At 54.0% G+C, this 15,620-nt stretch overlaps 1 protein-coding gene across 1 annotated transcript in view; it reads right to left on the bottom strand.

Annotated features, from left to right (window-relative positions):
• The window catches only part of RMC1 (regulator of MON1-CCZ1), a 135,351-nt gene that overhangs the window by 2,383 nt on the left and 117,348 nt on the right, over window positions 1–15,620 (bottom strand). The window contains exon 19 of the mRNA XM_029591133.1: window positions 9,080–9,305. Coding sequence (XP_029446993.1) covers window positions 9,080–9,305 — 226 coding nt within the window. The remainder of the gene's footprint in view (window positions 1–9,079; window positions 9,306–15,620) is intronic.

The following is a 15,620-nucleotide window of genomic DNA, read 5'->3' as shown; positions in this document are numbered from 1 at the left end:
CTATCCTGCAAGAATACCACCTCCCACTGATATGCCTGCCCATGGGATTGAAGGTGCTGGCTCCGATGTTGCCCCTCTTCCAGGAGGCAGGGGCAAGGCCACATTCAACATACTGAGGGTCAATGCCGCTACTCCCAGGCCAGGGACTATGGCTTTCAGCACAGGATCTCTCCGCCGAAGCTGCCTGGGATCTGTCACCAAACTACCACTGGCCTCAACCCTACTTGGATCATGGTGATCAACAAGAGCTGTCAGCACAAAGGGGGAGGTTCCAGGGGGCACGGTTCACTCTAAGCACAGCAACGCCAAGAGACACCACAGTCTAAGGACGACCCGCATTAACGGCTTCAACAACCCGTGTCCGTTGGCAGCTACACCCACAGCCCAGAGGGAGACAGGACTAGTTGAACGCCTGTGAGTTGCCCCAAACTGAGCAAAGGCCACGCGGGAACGGAGTGGGAGGAATTTCCCCAGATGTCATGGCTAATTCAAGTTGCTTATTTGTGGGGGGGAAAAAAGCAAGTTTGCTTATTGTAAACTGTTTCCCATGGATAGTAGGATACATTAGCCATGTTAACCAACCCACCCACCTTGCCGGACAGTGCAATTGCAAGCTGGGCTAATAGAGTGAGGCTGGGAGTCAAGTGGTAATATGCGCAGGCAGACACACAGCTCAAGACTGTGTGATCTTTGGAGTTCCACCACCTAGAGGACCAGAGGGATGTTTCCTGAGATGATATGGCTAATTCACCCTATCTATGGAAAAAAGACACTTTACAGTAAGCAAACTTGCTTTTCCCTGAAGGCAGCAGGGCTCTGGTTTTGGGGTGGCCAGCTCCTGAGCAGTGTGGGGCTCTGACTGGTTTGCAGGATATCATAAGGAGAGAGCTTGCATAATCTGTCTCTGTTGTCTACAGATTTATCTCAGGCATAGGAATTATGGATATCCTGAAAACCTGGTCTGTTTGTGGCTCTTAAAGAGCAGGCGTGGCTGCACCTGCTCTAGTGTCATACAAATACTGCCACTACAACTCATGGAGTCTGGTGCTGCTCTACCTCCCTCCCATCAGAATTTGACACTGGCTGTAGTCGAAGAAGGCAGGAGCTGTGGGGCATCAGCCTAGAACATATTCAGCCTGTTGGCCCTTAATAGTCCCTCTAACACCTATGGCACCTCACCCTGTGAGACTAGTACTGCTGCCTCAAACCACTCACTTGCCAGTTCCAAAAGTACATCTGTATATGACAGCATGTGACCAACTCCCTTTCCAAAAAGGTTTCTCCATTCTAATATGGGCAAGGGTGTTTCCTTCTACATTCAACTGTTCTAACTACAGCTGCAGCGAGTCTGGACAGAGGCGCTCCCCCTGAATGCATTCCAAAGCCATGCGGCCCTCCAGGAGAAAAGGCTTCATCTTAATTTTGTGGAGGTAAGGGCACTATGCTATGCTTTAAAGGTTTTAAAAAATTTGATAGCCTATCAGAGAGAAGATGGATTTCTATACAAGCTTAAGACTGAAGCTGGAAAGGACAATCCTAAAACACTTATCTGGAAGGCAAGGAAACATTCTAGCACACAGAATGAGTCACCAGATAGACCCTCACAGGTGGACCCCAACCCGTAAAACAACACTTTTTTTTTTTGTAATAGCATAAAGCAGGAAGATACTAGCTTTCTACTCCAGACATACTATAATACCTTCTATAAATCTTAGACTCTGGCCTCAAAATAAATTCTGTAAAAGTACAGCTCGATGCAGTTTGTACTTGCCACTATTAGATAGAAACAAAACTGGTTTCCATACAACTTAAGACCTATGCAAGACATGCTTCATTTGAAGCTTTCTATTAAGTCACAGACAGTGATTTCAATGTGTTTAACCCTTTCATTGTATATTTTCCTCATTTTACCCTAAATTAGGGAAGCTAAACATTAGCAGCACAGTAATAATGGGTGTTCCTGTTTTATACCCCAGCTCAATCCAGAAAAGTAGGCTTTGCATCCCTACCAGCAAATGGAGGCAGAGAAAAACTTTTCAGGCACTGCTACTTAACAGAAGGTAGAGGTGCAAACCCACAGTCTGATGTTTAGTTAAAAATAGGAAAAGACAATAAGAAATGAAGACGAGTGCTCCCAGAGGTGTTAGGTTCCCTTGTGGGCCATCCCGTGGGTTCAGCAGGGGGGAGTTAGTAAGCTCTAGCCAAGCTTGACCCTAGACTTCCAGGAGGAGGGAAAGCCAGGGGTCCTAATTCCTTCATGCCCCCTGAGGCCTTCTCACCTGCCCTATTGACTAGACCAGCTGGGAGCATCCAGAAGCAGGAAAGTTATATCTTCTTTTCTGGGTTGCTCAGTGGCTGTCACTTAAAAAAAAAAAATGTAGAGATTACTTACCTGATAATCTCATTTTCCTTAGTGTATGCAGATGGACTCAAAACAAGTGGGTATAGTGTGCGCGTGCTAGCAGTTGGAGACTGATCTGACGTCAGCACGGGTACATATACCCCCGCAGGAAGTGCAGCAATTCAGTAATCTTCCTTGCAAAAGCTGTATGGATATATGTGTAACTGACCGATCGATTAAATGAACAGGATTACCCTGACCGATTGATAGTAGCTGGAGACCGCCAGCGTTCCCAACCGGAAGGCGTCGACACCCGGCAGGGTAGATGCCCTATCATAAGAAAACATGGCTTACCATGAGTCGGTGAATCCCCATGTATACCGGCAGCTGGGCGGGATGCTGAGTCCATCTGCATACACTAAGGAAAACTAGATTATCAGGTAAGTAATCTCAACATTTCCTAGCGTGTAGCAGATGGACTCAAAACAAGTGGGACGTACAAAAGCTACTCCCGGACTGGGTGGGAGGCTGCCCGAGGTCCGTTCAGGATTGCCCTCGCAAATGCTGTGTCCTCCCTGGCCTGGACGTCCAGACGGTAGAATCTGGAGAAGGTATGGAGGGAGGACCATGTCGCCGCTTTACATATCTCTACAGGCGACAGCATCCTAGTTTCTGCTCAAGAGGCCGCTTGCGCTCTGGTAGAGTGAGCCTTGACCCATAGAGGTGGTGGTTTTCCTGCCTCTAAGTAGGCTGCCTTGATAACTTCTTTGATCCAGCGGGCGATGGTTGCCCGTGAGGCCGCTTCCCCTTGCTTCTTCCCACTGTGAAGGACGAACAGATGGTCCGTCTTTCGAACTGCTTCTGTCAGTTCCAGGTATCTGGGCAGCAACCTGCCGATGTCGAGATGGCGGAGCAAACGCCCTTCTTCAGACTTCTTCAAACCCGCCGTGATTGGCAAGGATATGGTTTGGTTAAGATGAAATTGTGAGACTACTTTGGGTAAGAATGAAGGAACCGTGCGAAGATTGATAGCCTCTGGAGTGATTCTGAGGAAGGGATCACGGCAGGATAGCGCTTGTAGCTCTGAGATGCGGCGTGCTGAACACACTGCCAGCAAGAACACAATCTTCAAAGTTAGCGAATGGAGAGAGAGGCCCCGGAGGGGTCTGAAGGTGGATCCCGCGAGGAAATCCAAAACTATGTTGAGGTTCCACAGGGCCACTGGCCACTTCAGTGGCGGACGAATGTGCTTGACTCCTTTCAGGAAGTGGGAAACATCTGGGTGCGTGGCAATGGTCTTGCCATCCCTCCTGGGACCGTAGCAAGACAGCGCAGCCACCTGAACCTTGATGGAGCTTAGGGAGAGACCCTTCTGAAGCCCATCCTGCAGGAAATCCAGAACAATAGGGATTGTGGTCGCATGTGGATTGGTGCCATGAGTGTCACACCAGGCTTCAAATACTCTCCAGATCCTTATGTAGGTGAGGGATGTGGAAAACTTGCGAGCTCGGAGGAGTGTATCTATCACCGGCTCCGAGTAACCTCTTTTCTTCAGTCTAGCCCTCTCAATGGCCAGACCGTAAGAGAGAATTGAGCCGGATCCTCATGGAGGATGGGACCTTGACGTAGCAGGTCCCTGAGAGGAGGCAGGGGAAGGGACTCCCCTGTCAGTAGTCTTCTCATGTTCGCGTACCAGGGTCTTCTTGGCCAGTCTGGTGCCACTAGAAGAACTAGGCCTCTGTGCCTCTGAATCTTGTGTATAAGGGCGCCCAGCAGGGGCCACTGCGGAAAGGCGTATAGCAGGGTCCCTGGAGGCCATGGTTGAACCAGGGCGTCGATCCCGTGAGAGAATGGATCTCGCTTGCGGCTGAAGTATCTGGGTACTTGAGCATTGGACCTGTCCGCTAGTAGGTCCATGTCCGGAGTCCCCCACTGATCCACAATCATCTGGAAGGCTGTGGGGGACAGCTGCCATTCTCCCGGATTTAGGCTTTCCCTGCTGAGGAAGTCTGCCGTGGTGTTGTCCCTTCCGGCAATGTGGATGGCGGAGATGTCCTGGAGATTCGCCTCTGCCCAAGCCGTCAGCGGGGCTATCTCTAGGGACACCTGTTGGCTTCTGGTTCCGCGCAGTCGGTTGATGTATGCCACAGTGGTGGCGTTGTCGGACATCACTCTGACTGCTCTGTTCCGCAGTCTGGGAGCAAATCGCAGGCAGGCTAACCGGACTGCCCGTGCCTCTAGGCGGTTGATGTTCCACCCCTTCTCTGTTCCACCGCCCTTGGGCGGTGAGCTCTTCGCAGTGTGCTCCCCATGCACTCAGGCTGGCATCTGTGGTGAGCAGAGTCCACGTGGGGGAGGACATCTTCGACCCCCTGCTCGTGTGGTCGGACTGCAACCACCACCGTAGCTGGGTCCGCACTCTGGCGGGTAGAGGTAGATGCATGGAGTAATTCCGGAAGCGGGGGCTCCATCAAGAGAGGAGGGAGCGTTGCAGTGGTCGCGCCCATGGTACCACTTCCAGGGTGGATGCCATGAGACCTAGAACCTGTAGGTAATCCCAAGCTATGGGCCAGCTGGCTCCCATCAAGGAAAGTAGAAGTGTCTGGAGTTTTAACCTCTTGGTGGTTAGGCTGACTTTGTCTGCCTGGGTATCGAACCAGACTCCCAGGTATTCCAGTGATTGGGAAGGTTGTAGGCAACGCTTGCTTAGGTTGACTACCCATCCCAGGCTTTCCAGAAGGGAGATCACTCTGTTGGTTGCCCGATGGTTCTCCTCTCGTGATTTCGCCCTGATCAGCCAATCGTCTAGGTAGGGATGGACCAGGATTCCTTCCCATCTGAGCGCCGCTGCTACCACTACGATCACCTTGGTGAAGGTCCGCAGCGCCGTGGCTAACCCGAAGGGCGAAGCCCGGAATTGGAAGTGCCTTCCCAGAACTTTGAAGCGTAGGTAGCGCTGATTATCCCGATGGATCGGGATATGCAGGTAGGCTTCCGACAAGTCTAAGGCAGTGAGGAATTCCCCTGGCTGTTCTGCGGTCTTGACTGAGCGCAGAGTTTCCATGTGAAACCTCGGGACCTTTAAGTATTGGTTGACTGACTTGAGGTCCAAGACGGGTCGGAAAGTGCCCTCTTTCTTGGGTACCATGAAATAAATGGAATAGTGCCCAGAATCCATTTCCCAGGCAGGTACTGGGATTATGGCTTTCAAAGACAGGAGCCTCGCCAGGGTAGTTTCTAATGCCGCCTTCTTGTGGATTGGGCCCGGAGATTCCACAAACCTGTCCGGAGGGATGTGATGGAAGTCCAGATAATACCCTTATCGGATGATGGCGAGGACCCACTGGTCCGACGTAAGCTCGACCCATCTGGGGTAGAAGAGGGTTAACCTGCCCCCTATGGCTCCATCCCCCGGATGGATCGGCTGATTCTCATTGTGAGGTGCGGCCGGGACCTGAACCCGAGCCGGCTCCCCTCTTGTGCTGCTTGGTCCGAAAGGACTGGTTCCTGGCCTGAGGACGAGGTGCCTGGTAGCGACTCCTATAGGGAGTGAAGCGTTGGGAGCTTCTACCTCTGGAGGGCCTCGGAAAGGCGCGCTGGTTCCTCTTGGACTTGTCTTCCGGCAGCCGAGGTACTGGAGAGGCGCCCCATGTGCTGGCCAGTTTATCTAGGTTGCTGCCGAACAGAAGAGAACCCTTGAACGGCATTCTAGTGAGACGTGTCTTAGAAGGAGCATCGGCTGACCAGTTCCGTATCCAGAGCTACCTCCTGGCTGCTACGGAGGATGATACCCCCTTGGCTGTCATACGGACTAGGTCGGAGGCGGCATCCGTGAGGAACAAGAGAGCCAACTCCATGTCCGCTGCCGGGGCATTGTTCCTGACCTGTGACAAATAGGAACGCGTCACCACTGTGCGGCAGGTTGCAATCCGCAAAGACAAAGCTGCCACCTCAACGGTTTGTTTCAGGATGGCGTCCAGGCGTCGGTCATGAGCCTCCTTGAGGGCCGCCGCCGCCCCCCCCCCCCACTGGAATGGTAGTGCGCTTAACCACAGCACTAACTATGGCGTCCACCTTGGGGCACGCCAGCATATCCTTGATTGCCGGGTCCAGGGGGTACATGCCAGACAGGGCCCGACCCCCTTTGAATGAGGCCTCCGGTGCATTCCACTCCAAATTGATCAGCTGTTGCGCCGCTTGCAGGAAGGGGAAATGGCGGCTGTCGGACGAAGACCCTCCAGCAGGGGGTTCTGATTGGATGCCTCCATGGTACTGGGGCCTGGAATAGCCAACTCAGTCAGGCACTGAGAAACCAGGTCGGAGAGATCTTCCTTGGGAAAGAACCGCCTCATAGTTCGATATGGCTCTATCCCCGAGGGAAGTTCCCCCTCCTCGGGGGGGTCCGGACTCATCCTCCGAGACATCAGGATCCGCATGAGCCGGACTGCCCGGAGGCGGGTGCCCGCGGTAAGGGCGAGAGGGTCCGGGGGCAGGGTCAGCCAGGGCAGCAGGGCCTGGACTGGAAGCAGACTGCATCTGTACAAAGGCGTGGATCCCCTTAAATAAGTCCACCCAGGAAATGGAAGCAGTCTTCAGCCGTCGGGGTACCAGGTCCCCCAGGGATTCCTGGCTGTTCAAGACGGCCCGCTAGATCCAGGGTGGTCTCTGGGGAACTGTCAGTAAACCTCGGTTGAGACTGGTCCTGGCCCGAGGCTCCCATGGCCTCCTCACATTGGGCACAAAGGGTGTCTGGCTCCTCGCTCTGTGTGGCTCTAAGCTGGCATGCTGAGCACAGGCCAAGAGCTTTCACGCCGGAATCAGGAGGTGCCGCCTCTGGAGACACTGGGTCGTTTAAGTGTTCCATCGTGTCTTGCGAATGCAGGGCGCCGGCGCTTATGCTGCCAATAATATGCGCTCTAATATGCGTTCAAGCAATATGCGCTCAATAATATACAATATGCGCTCAATAATATGCGTTCAGCAATATGCGCTCAATAATATACAATAGCGTACGCCTAGCAATCTATATGCTGCGTTGTGCGCCTATCAACAGGCGCCTATCCGTGTGCGCCCATCCGAGGGCGCTCAATACCTGAACAAGGCAGACAAAATGGCGACCTCCACGGCGTGCCGCATGCAGGCAACGCCGCCGATCCTCGTACCTCGGAGACCAAAAAGTAAGAGATGTACGCCTTACCTGATCTTCGGCGCTTCCCGGCTGTAACCCGGGCGGTCTCCGGCTGCGGTGGGAGAGGGGAAATACCTTCACCGCCGCGCTCGAGGAAGTGCACCCGCTGCCTCTAAGCCCCCGAACTCGTCTCGCTCGGGGCTAAGTCCTCGCCGGGACCGAGGCACCTCTCAGTTGATCTAGCCCCCGAGCCCTTCTCGCTCGGGGGCTAGATCCCTGCCGCAGTTCGGCCACCGGCGTAGACCTCCGAGGGATCGCGGAAATCACCTCGGGAAACTCAACTGGGGGAGGGACCTGAGGGTATCACTGCAGGAGTGCGGGGCTTGTCTTCTGGTATCTTCTTAGAAATTTAGAAAGTAGAAAGTAGTATTGGAAAGCACGCTCAGCGAGCGTGCAGGCGCTCCAAACTGCTTTGGAGACGGAAATTACTGAGTTGCTTCACTTCCTGTGGGGGTATATGTACCCGTGCTGACGTCAGATCAGTCTCCAACTGCTAGCACGAGCATACTATACCCACTTGTTCTGAGTCCATCTGCTACACGCTAGGAAAAATGCTGTTTGTTTATTTCAGATGTCCTATGTTCATTTTTTGACACTTTGCTTCTGTATTTTATTATATTGGTAGGTTCCTTCCTGACGCAGTTCCTATGAAACTACCCTGACCCTTCATCTGTATACCAGAATTTTGGGCTATATGCTGACACGCTTCTCATTTGTTTGAATAAAGCTGTTACAAACACTTGATGAACTGTATTGGACATTTCTAATACTTTTATCCTTCCACATTACCTGTTGATTATCCTTTGATGGATACTTACTGATCTAGCCAAAACACAATCTGTGTGCATTGTATAAAATAATAATGAATCTGTGGTAGGCATCATAATGTCTCAGCAGCTACTATTCTTCTTTCTTTCCCCACCCCTGATATTCACTTTTGCTGCTATAAAAGCAGGGAACTCTGAAACCAATCCTAAGACCCCCCGTTTTTCTCTGTTGCTCATTGCTACTGCCTAATATTTCAGACTGCACCCATATTTCAAATATGGCATAGGCTGCCTGTTTTCTAATTGGGAATGTCAGCCTGAAAGTTGCATAAAAACAAAGGCTAATCTTGTTCATATATTAAATGTCATAATGGAGCTAAATTACACCAAGCTCAGAAAACAACCTGGATTAAAGCATGTTATTTTAACTTTGTCAACTGTTAAAGTAATGTATTGAATGGAATTACTGCTAATGCGGTACTGAGGCTTGATCTTGGTTTTTTACCACTTGAGTCACAGCTGATTTTGCCAAGTGCGAGGCTTTGCAAGAGCAACAACTCAAAAATGTTCCAGTTAAATGCATTTACACCTGTACACAGCAGTTAGGCCTCTCTTCTGCATGCACTGTTTTACATATAATAAAAGTGCTAATGCCATCTCAGTTTAATTATTCTTAATATCGATGTCAGTAAGAATGGCCTTTGCTATTTGCACACGCTTGTTTGCTTAGGCCCAGGGCTCATCTCCTTCAGCTCCAACTCCTTCCCCTTTTTGCACCCGTACCTGGAGTAAAATTAGGATTTCCACGCAAACGCTGGTTCCTTTGCTCAAAAAACCTGAAGATGGTGTAAAAGAGCATGTTGTCTGCAGTCTGCTTTGCTGCATCTAGGAATTTGCGTGCAGAGATGTTGTCATGTCCTCCGATACTCCGGATAAACCTCAAGGCTGCCAGCACTTGGTGCTTGGATAGCAATACCTCCACTATCTCATCATTGGCTGTGGAGAGTCTCTGGAAAAAGGAGAAATTTTTACCTGTTAATTTTCTTTCCATCAGTCCTGCTACACCAGTCCATTCCAAACAGATGGGTTATGTCTCCCCTACCAGGAGATGAAGCATAGCACAATGATTTCTCCAGTGACATCACCACCACTAAAGCACAAGTCAAGGATGGCCAACTCTAGTCCCCTAAAACCCATAAACAGGTTCAGTTTTCAGGATAGCCACAATCAATATGCATGGGATAAGATTTGTATACAATGGAAGCAGTACATGCAAATCTCTCATAGGCCTATTTATTACTGCTATCCTGAAAACCAGGCCTGTTTATGGCAGAGTTGACCACCCCTGGTATAGGTGGTGCAGCACAGTGAGAGCCAAGTATTCCTATGACAAAGTACTGAAAACACCAAAGAACATATGAGATAAAATTAATGACGAGAGAGAAAATCCTCCTGCTTATAGCAAACAAAGTACCTGTTTCACCAAGGGTTTTTCCCATAGACACAAAATAGGAGAAAAGCCTAAATGAATGTCCCAAAGAGAGGGAAAGGAGGACATGAAATAAGGTGGTGGCTGAAAAAAAAAAACCAATGACTGTAGAACAGGGATGACCAACTTCAGTCCTCAAGAGCCACAAGCAGGCCAGGTTTTCAGAACATCCTCAATGAATGTGCATGAGAGAGATTTTCAAGCACTGCCTCCACTGCTTGATGTGGCTCTTGAGAACCAGAATTGGCCACCCCTGCTGTAGAAAATATATACAAGACCAATATCTGAATCGTGCACACCATACCAAACAAATGAGGCCCAATTTCCTGGAAGGGTCCTGGAATGGTATAGCAGGACACATGGAAAGAAAATTAATAGGTAAAAATTTCTCCTTCCATTTCATCCTACTACACTAGTCCAGTCCAAACAAGTGGGAAGTACCCACATTTCCATTAAACAGGGAGAGAGGAAATAAGGGCTGCTTTGAGAACTTCAACTCCATAAGTTGTGTCCTCCATGGCAGAAATATCGAGATAATGCTTGGTAAAGGAAATAAGGATGTCTAAATAACCACCTTACAGATATCCTGTGAAGCAATGGAGATTGCTTCCACCCAAGATACACCCTGCACCCTTGTAAAATGAGTGTGGACATATCCAGGAGCTCTTACGCCTTGAGCAATTACACTGAAGTGATAGTCTCCTTAATCCATCTCACAATGGTGCTCTTAGAAGCCACATCTCCCTTGCATAAACCTCCTAAACAGAACAATATGATAGTTCCAAAGAATTAGATACCTCCAGATAGTGGATGACCACCCTACGACCATCCAGAAATCTTAAGGACCTGTTTTTACCACTATACTCAGCCTTTGAAAAAGGCCAACAGAGTATAAGACCGATTCAAATGAAACACTAAAAAGCCTAACGTAAAAACGAAGGCACGGGATATACAGACACAGAATCAGGCCCTATAACGAGAAAAAAATCTCTACACAATAGTGCCTGGATCTCTGAAATATGCCGGGCTGAGTAACTGGCCACAAGAAAAAAAAAACCAACAATTTCAAAGTAAGATTGTTCATGGAGACATGCTTCAGAGGCTCAAAGAGTAGAGCAACCAACAGCCTGAGAGCCAAACAGATATCACTGAAGAACCAAGGGGCAGAATGGAGGACATAGCTTCTTCATTCCCTGCAGAAAAACAGGATACATCTAGATGATCAGCTACCCAAGCCTACAAATCTTCCCCCTGTAACACAAGATGGCAGCCACCTGAACCTATAGGGAACTCAAAGCCAAACCCTTCTCTAAGCCCTTTTGAAAAGCTAAAATGCATGGAATATCAGAGCACCAAGGAAATGAGGAACAGTTCTACATAAATGTCTGAAGATGCACCAGATTCAAACATAAACCAATGAAGTAGAGGTCTTATGAGCCTTCAATAGCATGGAAATAATGAAAAAAAAGAGTAGCCCTTCTTCCTCAAACACTGTTTTTCAAGAGCCAAGCCATAAGAAAAAAGAAGACAGAGTTGTCCATCATTATCGGACCCCGAACTAGGAGCCCATAGCATCTGGGAGATATGGGACATAGTCTACCTGAAACCTCATCAGATCTGCATACCAGAGCCTCTGAAGCTAAAGAGAAACGACCCTGGCTAGTCCAGGGTCGTTGAGGGTAACCTGGGCCGAGCAGAGCGACGGAGGAAGCAGGGCGGGGAAAAGGAAAGGGGGGAACTGGGGGGGGGGGGGGGTGATCCGGCCAGGCACCAATGGGAGGCGGTGAAATTCAAAGCTGTCCTCCCATTGGTGCATTGCGGGGTCCCTAGGAAGCCAGAGCTGGCTCATCGGCAGTTGGAAATCAGGCAGCGGAGCAAGCGGAGGGTTCTTTGCTTGCTGCGTGCCTGGGTTCCAGCTGCGGCGCGTTGGGGGGTCCGGTGGTTCGGGGGGAGCGGTGGCGGCGCGATCACGATGCGGCGTTCTGCGGGTTGGCGGCGGTCGCGGCGGCGAGGGCGATACGGCGGGCAGGCCGGAGACGGCAGGGCGGGCGATGCGGCGGCGCGCGGTCGGCCCCCTGAGGTGAGTGCGTGGGCTCGGGCGCTGGGTTGGGGGTCACGCATGTCCATGGCCCCCCCCCCCCCTCGCGGTCCCGGCGTCGTCGCAGCGGGAGGCCGACCCGGGGGAGAGTGGCGCGGAGCAGGAGAGCCCGTCCCTTCCCGGCCTTGTAGCCCGGGCTCTCATTTCGGCCTGCGGCCGGCGAGTGCGGGTGGGGCGCGTGTGGCCGCGGGCAGGCGGCAGGCTGTGGTGAAGCCTGGGCCTTCCTTCCTCGGGGGTGCGCCGCGTGCCGCTGCGTCCGGCCTGCGGGACGCCCTAGACCACGTGGGGACTGGGGGCTCGGAGGTCACGGCGAGCGGGGGGTTGTTCGCGGCCTGGGCGGCATCCTAACCCCGGGCGGACGGCACAGAAGCGGGGTGGGTGGGCCTTCGCTGCCGCGGCGGGGGGGGGCGCGGCCTGGGCGGCGTCCTAACCCCGGGCGGACGGCACAGAAGCGGGGTGAGTAGGCCTTCGCGGCCGGGGACCCTGGCCCCGCCCGCCCTCGTGGGAGCGCGGATTCGGTCGGACGGCGAGGGAATGGTGTGCGGGGGCTCCAGGGGGGCCTCCCCGGCGGCCGTCCCCAGGAGCCGCGGCGCCTCGCGTCCGGTGCGGTGTCATCCCGTGCGGCAAGGGGCAGTCCCTTCCCCCATGCCGCTGCTGCTGGAAGGCACCCTCTCCCTCCCCCGGAGGGTAGCCCGGTAGCTGCAGCGGCCTGGATAGATATTTTGGGCCGCAAGGCGCGGGCCGGGTACAGTTTCCTCCAGGGGCCTACATGCGCTGGCGCCTGGGGAGGGCCAGGTAGTGTCGGTACTCCCCTGGGTGAGCACTTTTTCCCGGGCGCGTCTGGCACCCCCGGGGGCGTGCAGGGCGCGGGAGCGCAGGGTAGGCTGCGCCCGAGCGGTGGCGCGGGCCCGAGCGGGTGGTCGGCATGGGGGGCGGAGGCCCCACGCTGTGCTGGCAGCTTTGGGGGTTTTTGTTGCAGCTGGAGAGGAGGAGGAGATCCCGGGCCCGTCCAGCCGCAAGGCATGGTGGATGCAGGAGGGCATGGTGCCGGGAGAGGCTGCGGATCGGTGGGCGAGGGGCGGCGACAGAGGTGCAGCGGCGGCAGCGTGCGTGGAGGTTCCCGGATGGCAGGAGGCGGGCGCCCCAGGAGGGGCCGCGGTGACGGGTAAGTTGGAGCTGCGGCGTGGGGACAGGGATCGGGGGGGCAGGAGGCGACGGGCGTGGGGGATTCCAGTTCGAGCTCCTCGACCTCTACATCGCCCTCCAGCGCAGAGGGGCGGTGCAGGAGGGGGGTGTTGGGGGAAGGTCCCCGGTGCGAGATGAGCAGCCCCGCGTCGGCGGCGCTTTCTGAATTGTGGAAGGGGGTCCCGAGGCGATTGGCGAAGCGGATAAGGAAAAGGAAGTTCGTCAATATATTTACGCTGTAGGAGGGTAGGAGGGGTGAGAAGCGGTTATCCAAGAAAGCAAGGAAGCGCATGCGGCGGAGCAGGACGGAGCAGAGACTCGCCAAGAATGTAGTACATTGGCTGCGGGGGTTTCTTAGGTTGGTGAGCGTGGTCAGCCACTTCGATCCGTCCCCGTATGGGGCGTTGCTGTCCTACGCGGACAGCATTCTGGATGCGTTTCGGGCCTTTGACGGTTGGGCTTGGCTCACCTGTGATGAGAAGTTCCGTGACAAGATGGCGGGGAGTAAACTCATGTACTGGGGCACCCAGGATATACATCTGTGGCTTACGCAGATGACCAACAGGAGGACAGGGGGGGCTCGGAAGGGCCTCACGGGGGGCGCGGCGGGGGGCTTGGCGCCGGTGGTCGGGGGGAAGGGGCAGCCCTTCCGTGTTGGGGGGGCGCGGGCGGGTGAGACAGGAGTCCGGAGCGCGGGGGGGGGGGGGTTGCAGACGTTTAGAGGCGCTTCAACAAACTCAACTGCTTGTTTCCTGAGTGCAAATTCCGGCACGCCTGCGCTAATTGCGGGGGTGCTCACGCCGCCACTAAGTGTGCTTAAGGGGCAGGAGGGGGGGCTGGACAGGGGGCCCAGTAGGGACGTGTTGCCGTCCAAGGCGGACTCCCCTATCTGTGTGGAGGCGCTGGTGGCGAGGCTGCGGGTTGACCCGGATCGGGTAGCCGCGGTCTTGCTGCAGGAGGGTTTTAGGGAGGGGTTTCGGATCCCATATCAGGGCCCGGGGGTAGGGCACGGCATTCCAAGTCGGTGTAGAAACGGGCGCCTGTGGCCAGGGCCAACCCCGGGGTAGGGGGGTAGGGCAAGGCATTCCAAGTCGGTGTAGAACCGGGGACGAACTGGACTTAGGAAGAGTGGTGGGGCCGTTTCCGGACAAGCCGTACGCGCAGATGCACTTGTCACCGTTGGCGGTGATTCCGACGAGCTTCTCCCTAGGGAGGCGTGCACAGTGACGTACGCGTCTTCGTCGAGGCGGTGGGCATTGGTCCATAAAGCGGGGAGGGGGCGCAGCTAGCCAAAGCGGACATCGAGTCCGCCTTCCGGCTGCTCCCGATCCACCCCTAGTCGTTTCCGCCGTTGGGATTTTACTTTGAGGGCGGTTACCTCTTTGCTCGTTGTTCGCCAATGGGTTGCGCGGTGTCCTGCGCCTTCTTTGAGGCGTTCAGTACGTTTATTCACTGGGCCACCAGGATCCATACGGCATGCGCGGATTCGTTGCACTACCTGGACGATTTCTTATTTGTGGGGCGGGGTGACTCGGAGGTCTGTTCGCGGCAGTTGCAAGGTTTTCCTGGGGGACTGCGCAGCAATTTGGCTTGCCCATTGAGCGGGACCAGACGGAGGGCCCGGTCACCAGGTTGACCTGCCTGGGAATAGAGTTGGATTCGGAGGCCATGGTGTGCCGCTTGCCGGAGGAGAAGGTCGCTCAGTTGCGGGATTTGGTGCACAAGGTGAGAGGGGCAGCGACGGTTACCTTGCGACAGATGCAGTCGCTTATCGGTTCCTTGCATTTCGCCTGTCGGGTGATCCCCATGGGGAGGGCGTTCATTCATCGCCTGTCCTGCGAAGACATCGGGAATTCGGGCGGGGCATCACTTCATTAGGGTATCGCGACCGGTGCGGGAGGAGTTAGGAAAATGGGAAGCCTTCTTGCACTTGTTCCACGGGATCCGATGATGCCCGAGCCGGAGGTGTCCAACATGGATCTGGAATTGTATATGGACGCGGCGGGGGCGTTGGGTTGCGGTCTATACTTTCGGGGCGGCACATTACTTTCTTGGAACTGTTTCCTATCATTGTGGCACTGACCCTACTGGGGGAGGACTTGGCGAATAAACAGGTAGTCTGGTGGTGCGATAATTTGGGCATGGTGCAGGTGGTCAACAAGCAGGAGGCGCTATATCCCAGGGTATCGGCTTTATTGCGGGTCATGGTCCTGTTGTGTCTTTAGTGGCATGTGACTTTCCGAGCGCGGCATGTTCCGGGGGGTTCAGCGCATTTTAGCTGATGCTCTCTCTCGTTTTACGAGGGATGTCTTTCGGGCGGCGGCGCCTCCCGCGGCCCGGCGGGGAGAGCAGGTCCCAGAGCACTTGTGGAACCCGGGGCGATGACCAATGGGAGTTGATCCGGCGATCTGTGGCCACGGCAACGTGGAGATCCTATGTAGCTGGGGACGATGCTGTGACTCGTTTGCTGTTATCTTTGGGCTGGGGGGGAGGACGGGTGCGGGAGGCTGAGGTGGTGTGGTTCATACTGTGGGCGAAGGGCGCGGGCTTTT

Source organism: Rhinatrema bivittatum, chromosome 2 (assembly GCF_901001135.1).
Source record: "Rhinatrema bivittatum chromosome 2, aRhiBiv1.1, whole genome shotgun sequence".
NCBI lineage: Eukaryota > Metazoa > Chordata > Amphibia > Gymnophiona > Rhinatrematidae > Rhinatrema > Rhinatrema bivittatum.
This window is presented reverse-complemented; position numbering and strand designations above follow the sequence as displayed.